The following is a 17,882-nucleotide window of genomic DNA, read 5'->3' on the forward strand; positions in this document are numbered from 1 at the left end:
GCTGTCCCGCTATATTAAGCAGAGTTCTTGACTCCTGATGGTCTGAACAAGCAGAAGAAGGTGTCATTTACTCATTATCTCCCTTCCACAAAGATTTGCAAGTCCTTCTCCTTGATTTATTTAGCAGGCTCTTTTGGTCAGATTTTAGTTTGCTCCATTATTCATATTCGAGGGCAACACCATAAACCATCTCTAGTGCCTGAGATCTTAAAATCCATTTCTGTATCTTTAGTCTATCCCCAGTCATCTGGGTTATCTATATACATAGCACCCGCTCTTACCAAACTCTGGGCTTCAGTCTGCCCACAGGTAGAGAGAAATGGAGACGTGATCTCTCTGCTCCATCCCTACTGCGTGACTGCAGGAAACTGGTATCATTACGGAATCACTGACACCATTTTCTACTGACATACATGGCCTTGCTTGGGGCCTTTCCAGAGCAACATTTCTGTTTGTTAGAACTCAGGCCCTATTTCTTGTTCTGCCAACCATATGAAGTTCTCAAAATTTTGTTCTGTACAAAATGTCCTTGGCAGGACCAAAACTAGAAGATGTTCCACCGACAGTAGACAGGGCCATTTCTTTATCATCCTACAATGAAAATGTTGGGAAGCTGTTCCCCCATCATCTAATTTGTGCTTGAGTGTTACTGCCTCATCTCCCTTTCTCTGGACCAGTATCCATAAGCAGTATAACCAGGTGGAAAGATGGTAGAGTCCCAGGGGTTAGAGAGGAGGAAGCCTCCAGATTATTCGGTCCGACCCCTCTTTTCCCTCCCTTAGTTTCCCAAATCCTCTTTTACATTTGCACAAGAGTGATTTCATTCTCTAAGAAAGGGGTGAGAACTGAGTATGTGTGGTTGGGTAAGTCTGAGTGAGGGCCCATTCTAAAATTTAATTCTGACACATGGAAGAGTAGAAAGGTAGACTCCTTGACCTTCAAACTATGAGGACCTCTCACACCCAGCAAATCCTGGCAGCCCTGGGCACAGTTGGGCAAGACTGAGAAGTCAAAAACATGACTGAGGGCTTCCCTGGTGGCGCAGTGGTTGCGAGTCCGCCTGCCGATGCAGGGGACACGGGTTCGTGCCCCGGTCCGGGAAGATCCCACGTGCCGCGGAGCGGCTGGGCCCGTGAGCCGTGGCCGCTGGGCCTGCGCGTCCGGAGCGCAACGGGAGAGGCCACGACGGTGAGAGGCCCGCGTACCGCAATAAATAAATAAATAACCTCCCAAAAAAAAAAAAAAAAAAAATGACTGAACACTTCACCTAGTACATTACTGACTGAAGAAAGGTCTTAAAAAGTTATAGATTATAGAAATTTAATTGACATTTGTCATATACATATATATATATTACATATCTATATACATTAGGGAAACTAAAATGTATCTAATTTGACAGGGGCAAAAGGTGACATACTTTTACGTCTGTCAGATGCATGGTCAGCATGTGGTCTCGCTAGCTGAGGAGATCCCATCATAACCATCATCTTAAAAGGAGTTTCCTTTTAAGAAAGTGTGATGGGAAATGACTGAGGTACTGAAGAGATTAAGATAATTCTTTGTTGTTAAGCACAGATATCTGTTGAAAGCTTTTCTTTTCTATCACTGGTGTTAAGTATGAAACCGACTGGGATTTGCACATTTAAATGCTATGTACCTTTACTGTTCAAATTTTTCTAAAAACAGAGCTTTGCAAGCTATAAACTGTATATGCGGTATACTGCCAATCACATTAAAATGTAAGTTTTATGGGAATTAAAATATCTCAGAAAAATGCAAATTGCTTAATTTTCTGAAAAATTACAGAAATTTACTTAGTCAGCTAAACTATGTATCACAGTAGGACAGCCAAGGGCAGCTGCTATCAGCAGAATCATTTTGTTTCCTAAGGTATTTTGACAAGTTCCCTTGATTGACCTGTCAGAAAATTATTCTAATATATTCCATTTGCTAAAAGTTATTTGTAAATACGTATACAAACCCCTCAATCTTTCTGAATCAGTAGCTACGGGAAAAAAATAAAACCACTGGCAAGATGAACTTCTCCCACTCGTCCTAATAAGACGTGCTAGCCGGATTATTTAATCACCAACACCATGCAACATCCAAACAAAACGCACCCAGCTTAGAACCAGCGAAGCTCTAACTCTAATTGCTTACTTGCAAGGTCCCCAGCAGAAAATGAAATTGTGCAAAGCTAACTGAAAACCAAACGAAAATAGTGTGTGCTCTCAGATTAGGTAAAGCAGTAAGTAATTATCCACTAAAAGAGGGGATGCATCTGTTTGTGTGCCCAATTATGGTGGCAGGTGAAGGACGGGGCAGTCTCTAGCCTGGCCTGTACCTAGGCTCTTGCTCTAACAATTATACCTTTTCCACCATAACCTAGACTGTGATCTCTCCCATGCAAAACAAAAAAGTGGATATATGTACACCTAGAACTGATTCACTTTGCTGTACAGCAGAAACTAACACAACATTGTAAAGCAACTGTATTCCAATTTAAAAAATAAAGTTTTTTTAAAAAGGGAAATAATCAGTAACTTTCCATCAACCTTCCTGCCCCCCTCAAGCTACCACCTCTGCTCTTCTTGCTCCTCACCAATGGGTGGCGAGAGGTCTCCTGCATCACCCACCTCTGCTTCTACACGCTCCTTGTCTGAGATCCTATCCATTTTTTTTAACATCTTTATTGGAGTATAATTGCTTTACAATGGTGTGTTAGTTTCTGCTTTATAACAAAGTGAATCAGTTATACATATATACATATATCCCCATATCTCCTCCCTCTTGCATCTCCCTCCCTATCCCACCCCTCTAGGTGGTCACAAAGCACCGAGCTGATCTCCCTGTGCTATGCGGCTGCTTCCAACTAGCTATCTATTTTACGTTTGGTAGTGTATATAACTACATGCCACTCTCTCACTTCGTCCCAGCTTACCCTTCCCCCTCCCCATATCCTCAAGTCCATGTGGCTTTGCTATCACACCAATGGAGACCTAAGAGGATGGGCCTAGGTCTCTCCAGGCCCATCCTCTCTTACAGACACGAAATCTACATTTGCAACTTTGCCCTTTGTACTGTTTCCTAGGGCTGCTCTAACAAAGCACCACAACTGGACAGCTCAACAGAAATGTACTGCCTCCCGGCTCTGGAGGCCGGAAGTCTGAGATCGGGGTGTCAGCAGGGCTGGTTCCTTCCGAGGCTGTGAGGGAGAATCCGTTCCAGGCCTCCCTCCTGGCTTCTGGAGGCCGCTGGCATCCCCTGGCTCGGAGGTGCACGGCTCCAACGCATCTGTCTTCACGCGGCCAGCTCCATGCGTCTCTCCACATCAGCTTCCCTCTGCACGTGTCTGAATCCAAATTTCCCCTTTTATAAAGACACCAGGTCCTATCGGATTAGGGCCCACCCTTAGGCCCTCATTTTAACTTCACTATCTCTGTAAAGACCCCATCTCCGCAGGAGACCCCATTCTGAGGTTCTGAGGGTTAAGACTCCTACTGTATCATCTGGAGGGGGAATGCACGTCTGTCCATAGTGTACCTCAAAATCAGGATGTCCCAAACAAACCCCACTGCCTTCCCTTAAAACCTGTACTTGGGCCACGTTTCTTCGAGTCTCCTAAGCTCATCCTGGTCTTTTTCTTCTCCTCACATCGAATCAGTTACCAGTCAGTCCTGTACATCCTTCCTTCACGGCATCTCTAAACCTCCCCCTCCTTTTCACTCCCACAGACACCTTGCAAACTCAGACTGAATTATCTTGTGCCAACTCCACGGTGACTGTCCCTAACAGGCTTCTCAGCTCTGGTCTCTCTCTGATCTCTCTGTATCTCAATTTATCTTATAAATTGCTGCCACATCAATCTTCCTATCAGCTCTGACCCACTTCCCTCCCTAGAGAGGAGGGAAAAAAAAGTCACTTCGAGGGCTCTTCTTACCTTGCGAATTAAGCATAAATCCCTGTCCCTAGTGGTCTCAAGGTTCCCACCCTCCCAGGATTACCCCAGCGCACACTCTCAGAGTCTCTTTCCCAAACATGGCTCCGTGTGTTTCTGGATGTTTCCATCAGAGTCTTGCCAAGAAAAGAAACAGAAATCTCAAAGGGCTTCTTTGAAAGGCATTTAAGGCAGGGACCAAGGAGTGGGTCTGGAGGGTGATAGGGCCCAACAGAAGCGGAGAGACACCTAGTGACCAGCCACAGTGGGAAGCTGGTGCCAGCCCTCTATCTGAGGGGATAAGGGGAGGGGCCATCTCCCAGCGCCCAGCGGAAACAGGAGCCTGCTGGACACAGAGCAGGGCAGAGATAAGTGAAAACAAGCATCAGGGATGAGAAAACAGAGAGTACCACCGAATGCCTCTACTCACACCCCTTCTCCCCTGGGATCCTCTCTGCCCACCTCCTCAGCCCAGTTCATCAAAATCCTATCCATCTTTAAAGGGCATATGAGTGACGTTAAAGATATATTTTTACAGGTAAAAACAACACTCAAACGAATGTGAAATGAACACGTGTCTAAGATTTTACTGAATTCATCATTAAATACAAGAACCAGTATGCTGTTACCACACGTTCAAAGGAAAATCCAAAGAACGTACAGGAAAACAAACGAATTTGCTTGCGAAGTGCAAAACTGCTCAATATCCCCACCTGCATTCCACTAGACACAATCTGCATTTTCTCTGATCAAGAACCCAACATCCAGGAACCATTACCATCAGTTTTCTACAACTTAACAGAGGTGTAAAACGGCTCAAAGATAAACGAAAGGCAGAGGTAACTCAAATGAGCAAGTGAGGTAGGCGAGGCACCCTCAATTCTTTTTTTCTACTGGCCAAATTCAGTCTTTCATAATTTTCCCTGACGACTGGAAGGAAACAAGGAAGGAGGGAAGGAGGGAAGGGAAGAAGAGGGTTTTGGCAACAGAAAGACCTTGGGCTCACCGCCAATATCACTTACTCATGAACTGCCCTTGAGTAAGTAATTTCACTGTCTGCAGCTCAGTTTCTTGGTCTGTACAACAGCAATCAACTGCTTTATGGACTAAATGAATTGCTCCCAGAATCAGATGCATGGTGGCTATCCCAAGCCAAATAAATGACAGCCAGCATACTTGAGGCCCTTTCACTTTCCGTCACCACAGATCACGGAGGTAGACCAGAAGTCCCTTTACAGTCTGAAAATTCTGCACCTGTAAATGCTGCTCTCTTCCATGAAGCCTTGGACCATCCTAATTACCAGGCATGGATCCCTCCCTCTTCAGCATCCTCTCCCACACCAGTTCTCCGCTTCATGTTCACTCTCCGCATTCCCCATCCCACCCACCAGAGACATAAGAAACTCAGGAACAAGCTCAGATATACTTGGGTCCCAGCACCCAGCCTGGTGCTTGGCACATAGTAGGTAGTCAACAAGTATTTCAAAATGAACCCAAAGAAATGATGGATCAAAACTACAGTGATGTATGTTATATATGAAAGTTGTTAAGAGTAAATCCTGAGTTTTCATCCCAAGGCAAAAAATTTTTTTCTATTTCTTTGATTTTGTATCTATATAAGATGATGAATGTTCACTTAACTTATTGTGATAATAAGTTCATGATGTATGTAAGTGAAGTCATTATGCTGTACACTTTGAACTTACACAGTACTGTAAGTCAACTATATTTCAATAAAACTGGAAAAGATAAAATTAACCATTCATTTAAAAATAAATAAATAAAAGCAAGATTACTACACACACACAAAAAAAAACTACACTGAGATATCATGTCACACCTGTTAGAACGGGTATTATCAAAAAGACAAGAGGGGCTTCCCTGGTGGCGCAGTGGTTGAGAGTCCGCCTGCCGACGCAGGGGACGAGGGTTCGTGCCCCGGTCCGGGAGGAACCCACATGCCGCGGAGCGGCTGCGCCCGTGAGCCATGGCCGCTGAGCCTGCGCGTCCGGAGCCTGTGCTCCGCAACGGGAGAGGCCACAACAGTGAGAGGCCCGCGTACCACAAAAAAACAAACAAACAAACAAAAAAAAGTCAAGAAATAACAAGTGTTGGTGAGGATGCAGAGAAAAGAAAACATTTGTGCACTGTTGGTGTGAATGTAAACTGATGCAGCCACTACGGAAAACCGTATGGAGGCTCCTCAAAAAATGAAAACAGAAATACCATATGATCTAAAAACCCCACTTCTGGGTATTTATCTGAATGGAACAACAGCACTAACTCAAAAAGTTATATGCATCCCCAAGTTCACTGTAGCATTATCTACAATATCCAAGACATGGAAACAACCTAAGTGTCCATTGATGAATGAATGGATAAAGAAAATGTGGTATTATATATATATATGTATATGTATATATATGTATACATTACACACACACACAATGGAATATTACTCTGCCATAAAAAGAATCAAATCTTGTCATTTGCAACAACACAGACCTTAAGGGTATTATGCTAACTGAAATAAGTTAGACAAATACTGTATGATCTCACTTATATATAGAATCTAAAAACAAAAACAAAACAACCAGACTCAGAGAAAAGACTGGTGGTTACTAGGGGCGATGGGGGTTGTGGTGAAATGGGTGAAGGGGGTCAAAAGGTACAAACCTCTAGTTATAAAATAAATTAAGTCCTGGGGACGTAACTTACAGCATGGTGACTATAGTTAATACTACTGTATTGTGTATTTGAAAGTTGCTACAAGAGAGGATCTTACAAGGTCTCATCACAGGAAAAAAAATCTTTACATGTGGTAATGGACGTTAACTAGACATTGTGGTGATCATTTTGCAATATATACAAATATATCATTATGTTGTACACCTGAAACTAACATAACTGTGTATATGAATTGTACCTCAATCATATATATATATATATATATATATATATATATATAGAGAGAGAGAGAGAGAGAGAGAGAGAGAGAGGTACTAAAGCAGTCCCACGGGGAAAAAAGAAAGAAAAAACAGGGCACTGAAGCAGAAAGGGGTGAGACCACAATTCCCTCTTCTTCTTGCCTAGTTCATGCATCCTCTTTTGCATGAGTAGGACTCAAGCTAGGCTGATTTTGCAGGCTTTTCTTTTTTTTTTTTTTTTTTTTTTGTGTGTGTTAGGTGGGCCTCTCACTGCTGTGGTCTCTCCCGTTACGGAGCACAGGCTCCGGACGCGCAGGCTCAGCGGCCATGGCTCACGAGCCCAGCCGCTCCGTGGCACGTGGGATCTTCCCGGACCCGGGCACGGACCCGTATCCCCTGCATCGGCAGGCGGACTCTCAACCACTGCGCCACCAGGGAAGCCCTGCAGGCTTTTCTGAGTGATGCTGTTCTCTGTAGCAGCAGCAAGACCTTTAAACTCAATAATAATACCCCGTCTTCAGGGAATGATGGCCCCTTTTACTGTCACAGAGGACAGCAGTGGAACTGGTGGCTTTAAACTTCTTTGACGGCCATCAACAGAAACAATTCATCCCAGCTTTTCATTTGTCCGTAACTCAAGAGGAAATGTTCTCCTCATGTGTCACTGAGCCTATAAGCCAGAACTTGTAAGCTGATCGTAACTCCCAACTGTGGGCTCGGTTCTCGAAGACAAATCACGTCAGATGTGTCCAGAGGTAAAAGAGCACCAAGGATTCAATCCAGTGCGCGTGGGCGACCGTGTGTCTCTGCCAAATGTTTCAAGTACCCCAATCATCCTTCAATATGCTGTTCTCCTCGGAAAGGCAGGGGAAAAAACTGGGCTCTACCTGATGGGTTCATCATTGTACGTGTCCCTGAAGTACTTTATGGTCAAAATGTGGTAAAAAGAAATATGGAGTATTATCTTACTCTCTTTCTTTTGTGTATGTGTGTGTGTGTCCAAAATTTCTTTGTATGTGAAATAAATACAGACTCTAGTGAAATTTAAAAGAAGTCGTATTTTGATCACCATAAACCCACTGTGGAAAATAAAGGAGCACAACTTTTAACAGCTAGAAGCTCAGCGTGACATTCAGTACCTATTTTAACAGGGGCCCAATTTACTCAACACAGAGGATTTGATTTATTTCCTGGAATTTTTCTTTTTTCTTACCTCGTTTTCTTGGTGCTTTCAAAATATATCTTTCACTTTATGTCTTTGGTTATGTATTAAATATGAGTGAAATTCAGATTCATGTGAACTTTATGAGTCTGGTTCTAAATTCAGAGGGAAATAAGACAAGTAAAAATTTCATTAGACAGTGTGCCCAAAAAGCTTTTAAAATAACAAACTTCTTTAAGGGAAAAAAAAAAAAAAAAGTGCTTACTGTAGTAGAAAAAAAATAAATAGACCACATACACTTGTCCTTTCTCCCAGGCTGATGGCGATGGTGGGCCTGTGTCCCTGGCTCAACAATCACCCTAAGAAGTGTTTATCCCCGTGGACAAGTGTTGCTTATAGCACTGATCAGGAAACTCCTGCCTCCACCCTCCCCAGACCCAGCAAGGCTCCATCATCCTCTGAGCTCCTACAGCACTTTCTGCTGTTCCACTCACTTTGCCCTGCAACTGCCTTAGGTCCCCAGCGAGATTTGAGGTTTTCTTCAGGAAACTGGCAAATACTGATGATCGCTTGGTGACAGTAGGTGCCTGGGCATAGCCACCTAGTGGAGGTCTCACCTGGGCACATGTGTCAGTGGCTCCCACTCTCTGGACAGAGCTCTGTTTGGATAATGAGCGTGGAGGTAACCACGTGCCGGTCCTCTGAACACTCCAGGTGAGCAACAGGGAAAGCTTCAGGTTTCCGCTTCACTACAGAAACATCACTACAGGACTTTTATTGGGTTACAGGAAGCAGGAAGAACACCTTTTATCTGAGCCAACTATCTATTACGTTTTAGGAAACCCCAGAAATATGGGTCAATTCTTCACCAGCCCAAGTCATAACGGGAAGGCAGCGAAGCACTTCAAAGCTGAGACCATGGAGCGGAAGACGATCACAAGTTCAGTTGCTGATGCTGTGATCCACCAGGGTGAGAATATCCACAGACGCCAGCATCATTCAAAGCGTGCATGTCCAATATTTGTCCACAAAATGTATTACACGATGTTCTATACTTGTGCTAAGGGCCATTTATTTGTCTGTGAACTTCTAAGCAGCCAATTATTTATATGTAATTTTTTTAATCCACGGTAATAGCTTAGGCTCTTGTTACACACAACACATCATAGGTACAAAATATATATTTGTTGAAAGAAAAAGGGAAAGAAGATAATATGTAAAATAAATTGACCTTCAGCTTCTAGATTCTGAATCTAATGCATTTGTTTGATTATTACAAATAAATGACAGTGGATGATACTGTAAAAAAAAAAAAAAATACGCATGTCCAGTTCAAGGGCAAGGTTTTTATTATACTCATTCTTCTAAACAGTTTGAGTCCGGCTGACCCCAGGACTCTTACCATGGCAGAGAGCCCCTCAGAGGTAACTGAGTCCCCGTTTTACGGTTCCTGAAAGGATTCTTATGGGATGCCGCCAATCTCGAGGTCACACATCCACTGACTGGCAGAGTCCTTGTTCCAGTGTTCTTCTCATGATTAATATAGACGAAAGTTTTTAAAAAGTAATAATAAAATTAAATTAAAAAATAAAGATGAAAGTAAGTGGATAAAACTGCTGCACTGGATGCCCCTATGACGCCCTGGAAGTCACCTCACCATCTAGAAGCTTCTCACGTGAAGAGTACAGATGCTGACAGGAACCCAGGGTCTCTCCCGGGCAGCCCCAATCACTCAGACTCACTACATCCTTCCTTTATTCTCTTTCTTGCCTTAGTCACTTGTCTCAATCACCTTCCTCTCAGTATCTCCTCACAAGGCTGAGATTTTGCAGGATGGGGAACCCAAGTAAGGTGTCAAGAATCAGATTACAGAAGGTCCTGAACCTGGGAGAGAAGTCAGACTGGGTGTGACAGGAACCTGGAACTGAGGAGTGGTGGCGAGAACACAAGGGTATTAGGGGGATACAAATGGCAGGAGAATTCAAGGGGGACTTTAGTGGCTGGAGGAGGGGGGAAGGATGCGGGCTAGAACAAGTACTGGGGTACGAAAGAAATCTAAACCTGAACTGGGTTGCCAGGGAAATCACGATAGGAGAGGATGACAAATTAGATACGAAGGGATCAGAAAGAACTAAACGAATGCACTGAGCACGTACCATGAGCCAGGCACTGTAACAGGTTTTTTGCACATAAATTCTATCATATGATCTTCAACAATCCCTCTGAGATGCCTAATATTATCTTCAGGTTTTAAGGAAATTTTTTAACGTTTTCTCAAGTCCATAAGCTAGGTCTTGGTGGATTCAGGCCTCAGACCCAGGTCTTCTGGAGGTCTGGATCACACTGGTGCTTCTAAGCCAGTACCACTGGCCAACGCAGGGCCACTGGGGGGAAGAGCCACTCAGGCGACAGAATACACGTGTGCTCAGGACATTGTGTCCAGAAGTAGGAGGGGAGTTAAAACAGAGGCCGTGGGCAGCTGGAAATGAGGGCCCAAAGGCTGTCAGATCTGGGTGGTTTTCTTCTACAAGAAGGAATGGCTTTGGGAAAGTTCCTGGCATTTCTCTGGCTCCCAGAGCTGGATGAAGCGATTGTTAAGGCTTTTCAAACTCTGTTATTCCAAGAATCCCAGACTTTGTGGCACAGATAAGCTCACGAAGGCAGAAGAGCAAGAACTAGAAATAGGACAGTATCTTTTGGGACAACCAAAGACTAAGAGTAGACAGAGTGAAAAGAACCCCAAAAAAGCATGATCGTAAATGTATAAAAATAACTCAATGTATCCTAGCTCCAAAGCCAAACAGAGGAGCTTCAAAAAGGAGAGCAAGATTAGAGTTTGTAAGGGCTAAAGGAATAGGGGTAGAGAGGAATGTTTAGATTTGGCACAGAGGTGATTACTGGTAATATCACCTACTAAAGTGATTTTAACAAGAGAAGCTATGTAAAGACTACCAGGCAGGGTGGAGACAAGCAGTGGGTGGAGACCACATCTGGAATAGTTGAGCAGCTAAATAAGGCTCTTGGAGTCAAACAAAGAAATTTTAAGATGGGAGAAATTAGCATTCTTCAAGATCAACCAGAAGGAACAAGTGGAGAAGGAGGCAGAGAAAGAATGGAATTCATGCAAGATTCCAGTCCTGGACCAGCGAGCAAGTACTGCACTGAGATCTAGGACACATGAGGGATTGCAGCTTTAGAAAGGAGGAACAAAACATCCTTGTCAGCAGCTATAAGGACAAGAGAGCATATTTAGACAGTGAACCCTGTGAAGGTGATGATAAGCATAAAATGGGACAGGTGGGTTTAGATCTACTCTACAAAGAAGAATGGTGTGCTGATGAACTAGCCTTCTGGCAATTCTTCAGAGATTTTCACATACTTTGCATTACTCTACTGCTGCTATTATGGGCTGAATGTCTGTGTCCCCACAAGTTTCCTATATTGAAATCCTAACTCCCAAGGGAGGGTATCAGGAAGTGGGGGAGGTAATTAGGTCATGAGGGTGGGACCCCCATGAAAGGGATTAGTGCCCTTATAAGAAGAAACACAAGAGAGATCATTTCTCTTTTGGCCATATGAGGATACCACAAGAAGACAGCCATCTGCAAACCAGGAAGGAGCCCTCATCACACACTGGATCTGCTGACACCTTGATCTTGTCCTCCCTAACCTCCAGAACCATGAGAAATAAACGTTTGTTGTTTAAGCCACCCAGTCTGTGGTATTCTGTTATAGCAGCCCAAACCAAGACAGCCACTAATCTGGAGTGTGACACTGCACCAAATCATTTCACCTCTCTGAGCTTTTCCTTATCTGCAAGATGACAGGGGAGGGAGACGCAGGAGTAGACAAGATAACATTTTCCAAAGGTCTCTTCCTACCCAAATATCCTAGAGTTTCTACATGTGCTTTTTCTTCTAGTTGTTCCACGCCAGGCTCTAAATTTTTTCTTTGCAATTATAATTGCAGACCACTTTTTTCCTTATTTCGAATGCTTCCCTAACACCTACTATCACACCATGCACATAGAAAGTGTTTGACAAATGTTTTTCTAAATTAACAAAAAATCTCCATAATGTCAGAGTTTCAGGAGACAAATGTGTGCCTCATCACATCTTCCTCTTCCCCAAGGGCTATTTACAGAATCACAGTCACCCAGAAGTTGTAATCCTTTCTCTGGTAATTCAGCCTTGATAAAAACACTTATCTAAAGCCAAAGGACAAACAAGATGGAATGTCAAATAAATTAGCGCCCTAAGTGTTTCAGATCCTGCCCTTCCTGCCAATGTGTACACACTGATTTCTAGATTAAGAAAGATACATGAAAAAATAAGCCTGGGTGGGCTTTCCATCAGTTTCTTGAAAAAATACCACAGTGCCTATCTATCAAAAGATCCTCATGCCTTCAGTATCAGGGAAGCAAAAAGGGCTCACCCAGAATCTTTTCGTTTGTACTCTGTGACATTCCTACAGCTAAGAAAACTGACTGTGTCCCCTGTTTGTCTCCTGTGAACCAAAAACATGCTTCAGCAGCTGATAAGCAGCCTTTCTCTCCTGGAAAGGACATCAGCCTAAGATCTGAGTTTTAGTCTTGGTTCTGCACTGCTGAGCAACTGACTTTGTACAATTAACCTTCCTGGACCTCTACAAACTGGGGCTACACATTCCAGCCTGATCTATTTCACCGTGTTGTGCAGTGGCATTTATACTTTATGATTATTACCATTAACTGCTAAATCTTTTCTAAGATACTTCCTATCAATAGCAAGCAAGATGTGGAAGCACTGGGAAGAAATCTACAGTGAAATAGTTCATTCTGCAAGGGAAGGCCAGAGGAAAGCTCAAAGTATTCCCATCAGAATAATTTTTGCAGCCAGGACTAAGTTTGAAGTCTCAACCTATGCATAAATGCAAAACTACATGACACAGTATATCCCCAGAGTAACTTCACTGTGCTTATTACACAAATGAAAGAAAGGCAAAGTACTTAGAAAAATCAACTCCAGACAAAGGTTATTTTACATCATGGTTTTCTTAAAGTCAAGGAATTCCAGTTCATTGCTATATTGGTAAGTTAAGGACATTTTTAAATCATGGATATGTTTGGAAATGACAGTGAATAAATCCATTATGGGCTGAAGGCATATTTTATGACAGGATTCTTCTAAGTGTCATAGCACGTCCAGAGTTTACACATATGTATTCTTAATTTCTCTCAAAGATAAACATATCAGGGACTTCCCTGGTGGTGCAGTGGTTGAGAATCCACCTGCCAACGCAGGGGAAAACAGGCTCGAGCCCTGGTCCGGGAAGATCCCACATGCCATGGAGCAACTAAGCCCATGCACCACAACTACTGAGCCTGTGCTCTAGAGCCCGAGAGCCACAACTACTGAAGCCCACACGCCTAGAGCCCGTGCTCCGCAACAAGAGAAGCCACTGCAACGAGAAGCCCGCGCACCACAACAAAGAGTAGCCCCCGCTCGCCACAACTAGGGAAAGCCCGTGCACAGCAACGAAGACCCAACGCAGCCATAAATAAATAGACAGATAAGATTTTTTTTAAAAAAAGATAAAACACATCAGAGTGGGTCTGCTTCTAGCTGGTGGGAAAGCCACTGAATGGAAGATGATGTTTCATCTATGTAACCATTTGAAAGGAATGTTAGCAAACTCACAATTACATAAGGGAAAAGAGCTGGGAGAGGGACCAGCAGCGGCTAAATACAGTGAAAACACCCTCATTCACAAATGAAGAATTAAGTCACAGCAGCAGACATAACTCACGGACACAGCCCACTAAAGATTTCACCTTTGCTTCCCTTGACAGTGATTACAAACCTCTTCCAGAAGAAGAAGGGAGAAAACTTTCTGTGGACAGAAAGATTGCAGAGATTCTTCAGTGAGCTGCCATGCTTGAATAAAAATCCAAGAGACTACTTAAGGTGCTCTACTCAGAATATATGAAATGTCCAGTCAAATTCACCATTATGGCCTCTTAATGACTAACACTTTTTTTAAGCACAGCAGCTTTATCCATAATCTGTGACCGTTTTACATAGATGTACAGGTCGTTAATACTCCCTGGGCTACTTTTTAAAGAAAGAAGAGGAAGAAGAAGAACCTCATATTGACAAGACTGCATGCAACAGAGAAAAAAAAAAAAAATGCTCCAGGAAAAAAAATCCAGATGAATTTACCGCTAAAAACTACATCCTCTCCATTCCTAACTCAGAAATTAACATTTCTGAACCAACAACATTCTCCAGTTAAGAGAGTAAAATGGAAAGGAGCAAAGGCAACAGACAGAGGAATAGTAAAGGGTTTAAGAATTTCCGTACTGAAACTGTAAAATATAGAGGGGAAGGCATGTTTTCCTTTTAGATGTTCATGCCACACCAAAAAAAAATTCCCCTGCTCCACCATGCTACTTCCTTCAAGGTCATTTATCATCAGCACAACAACCTACGGATGTTTTATTAAAAGAAAAATCCCAGCCCAGGACTGCCAGATCTCTACCCAGGAGCCACTTATCAAAGGTGTCACTGGGGCTGACAGGCAGCTGTCCAGGGGCAGAGACTTAACATTACTTTATATGTACAGAACCCCATCAGCAAGCACATTAGCTCGGCCCCCATTAAGTATTCTGATAACAGCACCTCCATGAGCTTGGCTTAACATTTAAGCCTGCAGGAAGCCCTTGAATGCACAGAGCCTTCCAAAATTTTCTAGCTAATTTTAACCCTATGGCATTTGAAAAAAAAAAAATGAATTCAAAAATTACACAGCAACTAAATATTTTATCCACCCAAACAAAAAATGTCATGGTACTGAGAAACATCTTTTCATATGGCTTTTTATTAGTTATTTTAAAATCATATAGACAGTTTTCCACGAAAAAAATAAAAGTAAACTGTATTCCTAGTAGGTTTACAATATTCCCCATGAGCAAGGTTTTGGTGAACTGGTGGACCAGTAGTACCACCAACAGCACATGTAATGGTGCATGATGCGCAGCTATTAGGTCAAATCAGTCGCCATCTGATGTGTACCCTGGATTTTATCCTTTCGAAAGGCTCCCCGCCCTACCCCCAAAAAGCAAAACTGAGTGCCAAAAAAAGAAAAAAAATTAGAAGAGCAAAATGGAAAAACTGGCCAGTTACAAATGTTCTTGGACAAATGTACTGTTTTCACTTGTTCAGCCCCCAAATGCATCATCTAAGCTACTTTCACACCTAAAAGTTGCTATCTGGTTAATACCTCAAAACATAAATCTCTCTCTTACTTTCTGTGATGGTGGAGGTAACTGTAACTGGGCAGTGGCAGCTTTTTCACTGCTGGGGAAAGAAGAGCCAGGAGAAGCTGCAGTCCTGGGGGGGGGGGGATGATGACGGGGAATCCTGTAAGGGAATATCCTTCAGAGACGAGGACACAAGTGCAGGGAAAGGAAAGATCAAAAGGATGCTGCAAACGCTAACTAGGTGCTTCTTGACAAGAAGTTACGGCATTTTCTTTTGCCAAGGGGCTCTCCAGTCCCAGCTTCGAGGAGGTGAGTAAAGCCTCAGCCTAAGAAGTATCTGCAGCGTTCGAACAAATCAGCGACAGGAAGGAGCACTGCCAAGAGGTACTTACGGAGAAAGAATTGTATTAAAGTGGAGCCAACCTTCCCCTGCTGCCACCCAGTGTGGAAATTCCGGGCAGCCATCCTGCCCTTACACACACACACACACACACACACACACACACACACGCACACTTTGCTGCACTCAGCGTTCAATAAGACAACATTTAGAGAACGACACGTTCGCGTTGTCCCCCGCCACCCCCGCGCGCGCGTGCACGCACTCACACACTCGCTTCCCATCCCTTCCACGTTCTGCGAGCAGTCACAGCACCACCAATGGCCCCAACCCCAGGCACCGCGGTGTCCACGGAGGAGACTCCCCCTCCCCTGCGCAGCACCTCGACTTGGGGGCACATCCTGCCCCGGCCACGCCAAGTAGGCGAATCCTTGGGTTGCGTGATGGCGCGCGGGTCCAGCTCGAAAGCCCGAGAAACCGCTCCGCGGCGGAATTCCGGGCGATTGCCCGCGTCCCCGCCGGCCCCCGCGCCCCACGGGCCACCGGGTCTGCACTCTGCCCCCGGCTGCCGGGAAGATCCCAGCCCCACCGACCGGCCAGGCAAGACCGGCCGCCCCCGCGTCCCCCGACTCCCGCAGCTCCGAGGAGCCCCGGGACCCAGCCCGTGCGCCGCCCGCCCGCTCGCCGCGCTCCGGCCGCGCTCGGTGCCCGGGCTTTACACACGCGCGCACGGACACGCACCCTCCCTTCCCTCAGCCCCGGCACGCACACCTGCGCCCCCCGAGGGACGCCCGGCTCCTCCCGCATCCCCGGGGGCAGCCGCCGGCCCGCCGGCCCGCCGTCCCGCCTGCGTGTCCCACTGCCCGGACCCGGTCGGTGGATGCCCCGGCTGCCCCGGCTCCCCCTGCTCCCCGGGGAAGCCGAGACGCGCGGCACTTACAGTTCGCAGGAACTGGATCTCATCCTCGCCCTCGCCCCCATCGGCCATGGCTCCGCGCCTTCTGGCCGGGGCAGGCTCCCGAGCCCCGCGGAGCCCGGCGGGCCGGAGGCGGCGGCCCCTCGCGCTGTCTCCTGCTGCTGCTGCCCGGAGCCGGGGTCGGGAGGGGGCCGCGGCTGCTGGGCGCCGAGCGCCAGGCGGTCCCCGCCTGCAGAGCGGAGGAGGAGGCGCGGGCGGCGGCGGCCGAGGCGGGAGCTTCCCTGCGCCGCACTGTGCGGGAGGAGGGGGACCCGGCCCGGAGGACGAGGGCAGGCGGCCCCGCAAACCCGCCGCGCCTGCTTCGCGCGTCCGGCCTGCAGCAGCGTGACTGCTCTGCCCCGGCTCCTCCGAGCGAGTGCGTGGAGCCCGCGGAGCCGCGCTGAGTGCCGCGGTAGGGGCGGGGACTGGGGGCGGGTGGGCGGGCGGGCGGGGAGGAGCTCGCCGGTTCCCCTCTGCTGCAGGTAATCCGCAGCCCGCTCCTCAGGGCCGCCAAACTCGAGGCCCAGCGCCGCTTACTGGCCGCGCAGGGTATCGCGGCCGAAGCGCACCCGACGAGCGGGCAGCCTTCCACCTGCGCCCTTCTGTTCCCCTGGGCTCCTGCACCTGCCCCTTCTGACCTTCGAAACCTGGGCTCGGCATTCCTTTCTCCTGGAAAGGGCTACCGCGGTAACTTCCACAGCACTTCGGATCGCAGGCAAGAATCATCTTTCACCCGAACGCCCGGAGTGGGTCACCTCCAAATAAAGGTAACACAACACAGGGTATTTTAAACTTGGATTACCTCTGTTCCCGATCAGCATGAGAATTCTTCAGTACCTAGTGCCGGTGCACCATGCTTCTCACAGATCAACCACGCAAAATGCATGGTACGCAGAACTTTAACAAATTCGTTCAACAAATACATGGCGAATGCCTATGCCAGACACTGCAGTATAAACAGACCGGAGTTTATACTCTACATTAGAAATGCAAACCTTAACAAGGATTTGCGATTAAGGATGGGATGATATCTATCAGTATGAATCATTGAGGTGGTCTAAACTCGGTCTATGGTACCTGCTGTCCTCACTATAAAGCCGTTTATTTCTGAAGAAACTCGAGCGTTTCACCACAGGTATCAATATCTAGTTCCCGCAATCCTCCGCGCAATTACCCTCCAAATTGCCGTGTAACAAACGGCTGTGACTAAGAAAATGCAGGGTCTGAGACAATTTGGATAAGAAAGCACTTATCTCTTGCTCCTGGTGCACGACTCGTTCATTTAAGATACTTAAAAATAAGGATATGCAAAACAAAA

The 17,882-nt window shown here is 45.8% G+C and overlaps 1 protein-coding gene across 1 annotated transcript in view; it reads right to left on the reverse strand.

Moving 5' to 3' along the window:
- Positions 1 to 16,714, reverse strand: part of RYR2 (ryanodine receptor 2) — a 746,950-nt gene extending 730,236 nt beyond the window's left edge. The window contains exon 1 of the mRNA XM_067025663.1: positions 16,550 to 16,714. Within this exon, the coding sequence (XP_066881764.1) occupies positions 16,550 to 16,597 (48 nt within the window). The 5' untranslated portion in view covers positions 16,598 to 16,714. The remainder of the gene's footprint in view (positions 1 to 16,549) is intronic.
- Between the last annotated feature and the right edge of the window lie 1,168 nt (positions 16,715 to 17,882).

Source organism: Kogia breviceps, chromosome 2, assembly GCF_026419965.1.
Source record: "Kogia breviceps isolate mKogBre1 chromosome 2, mKogBre1 haplotype 1, whole genome shotgun sequence".
Lineage (NCBI taxonomy): Eukaryota > Metazoa > Chordata > Mammalia > Artiodactyla > Physeteridae > Kogia > Kogia breviceps.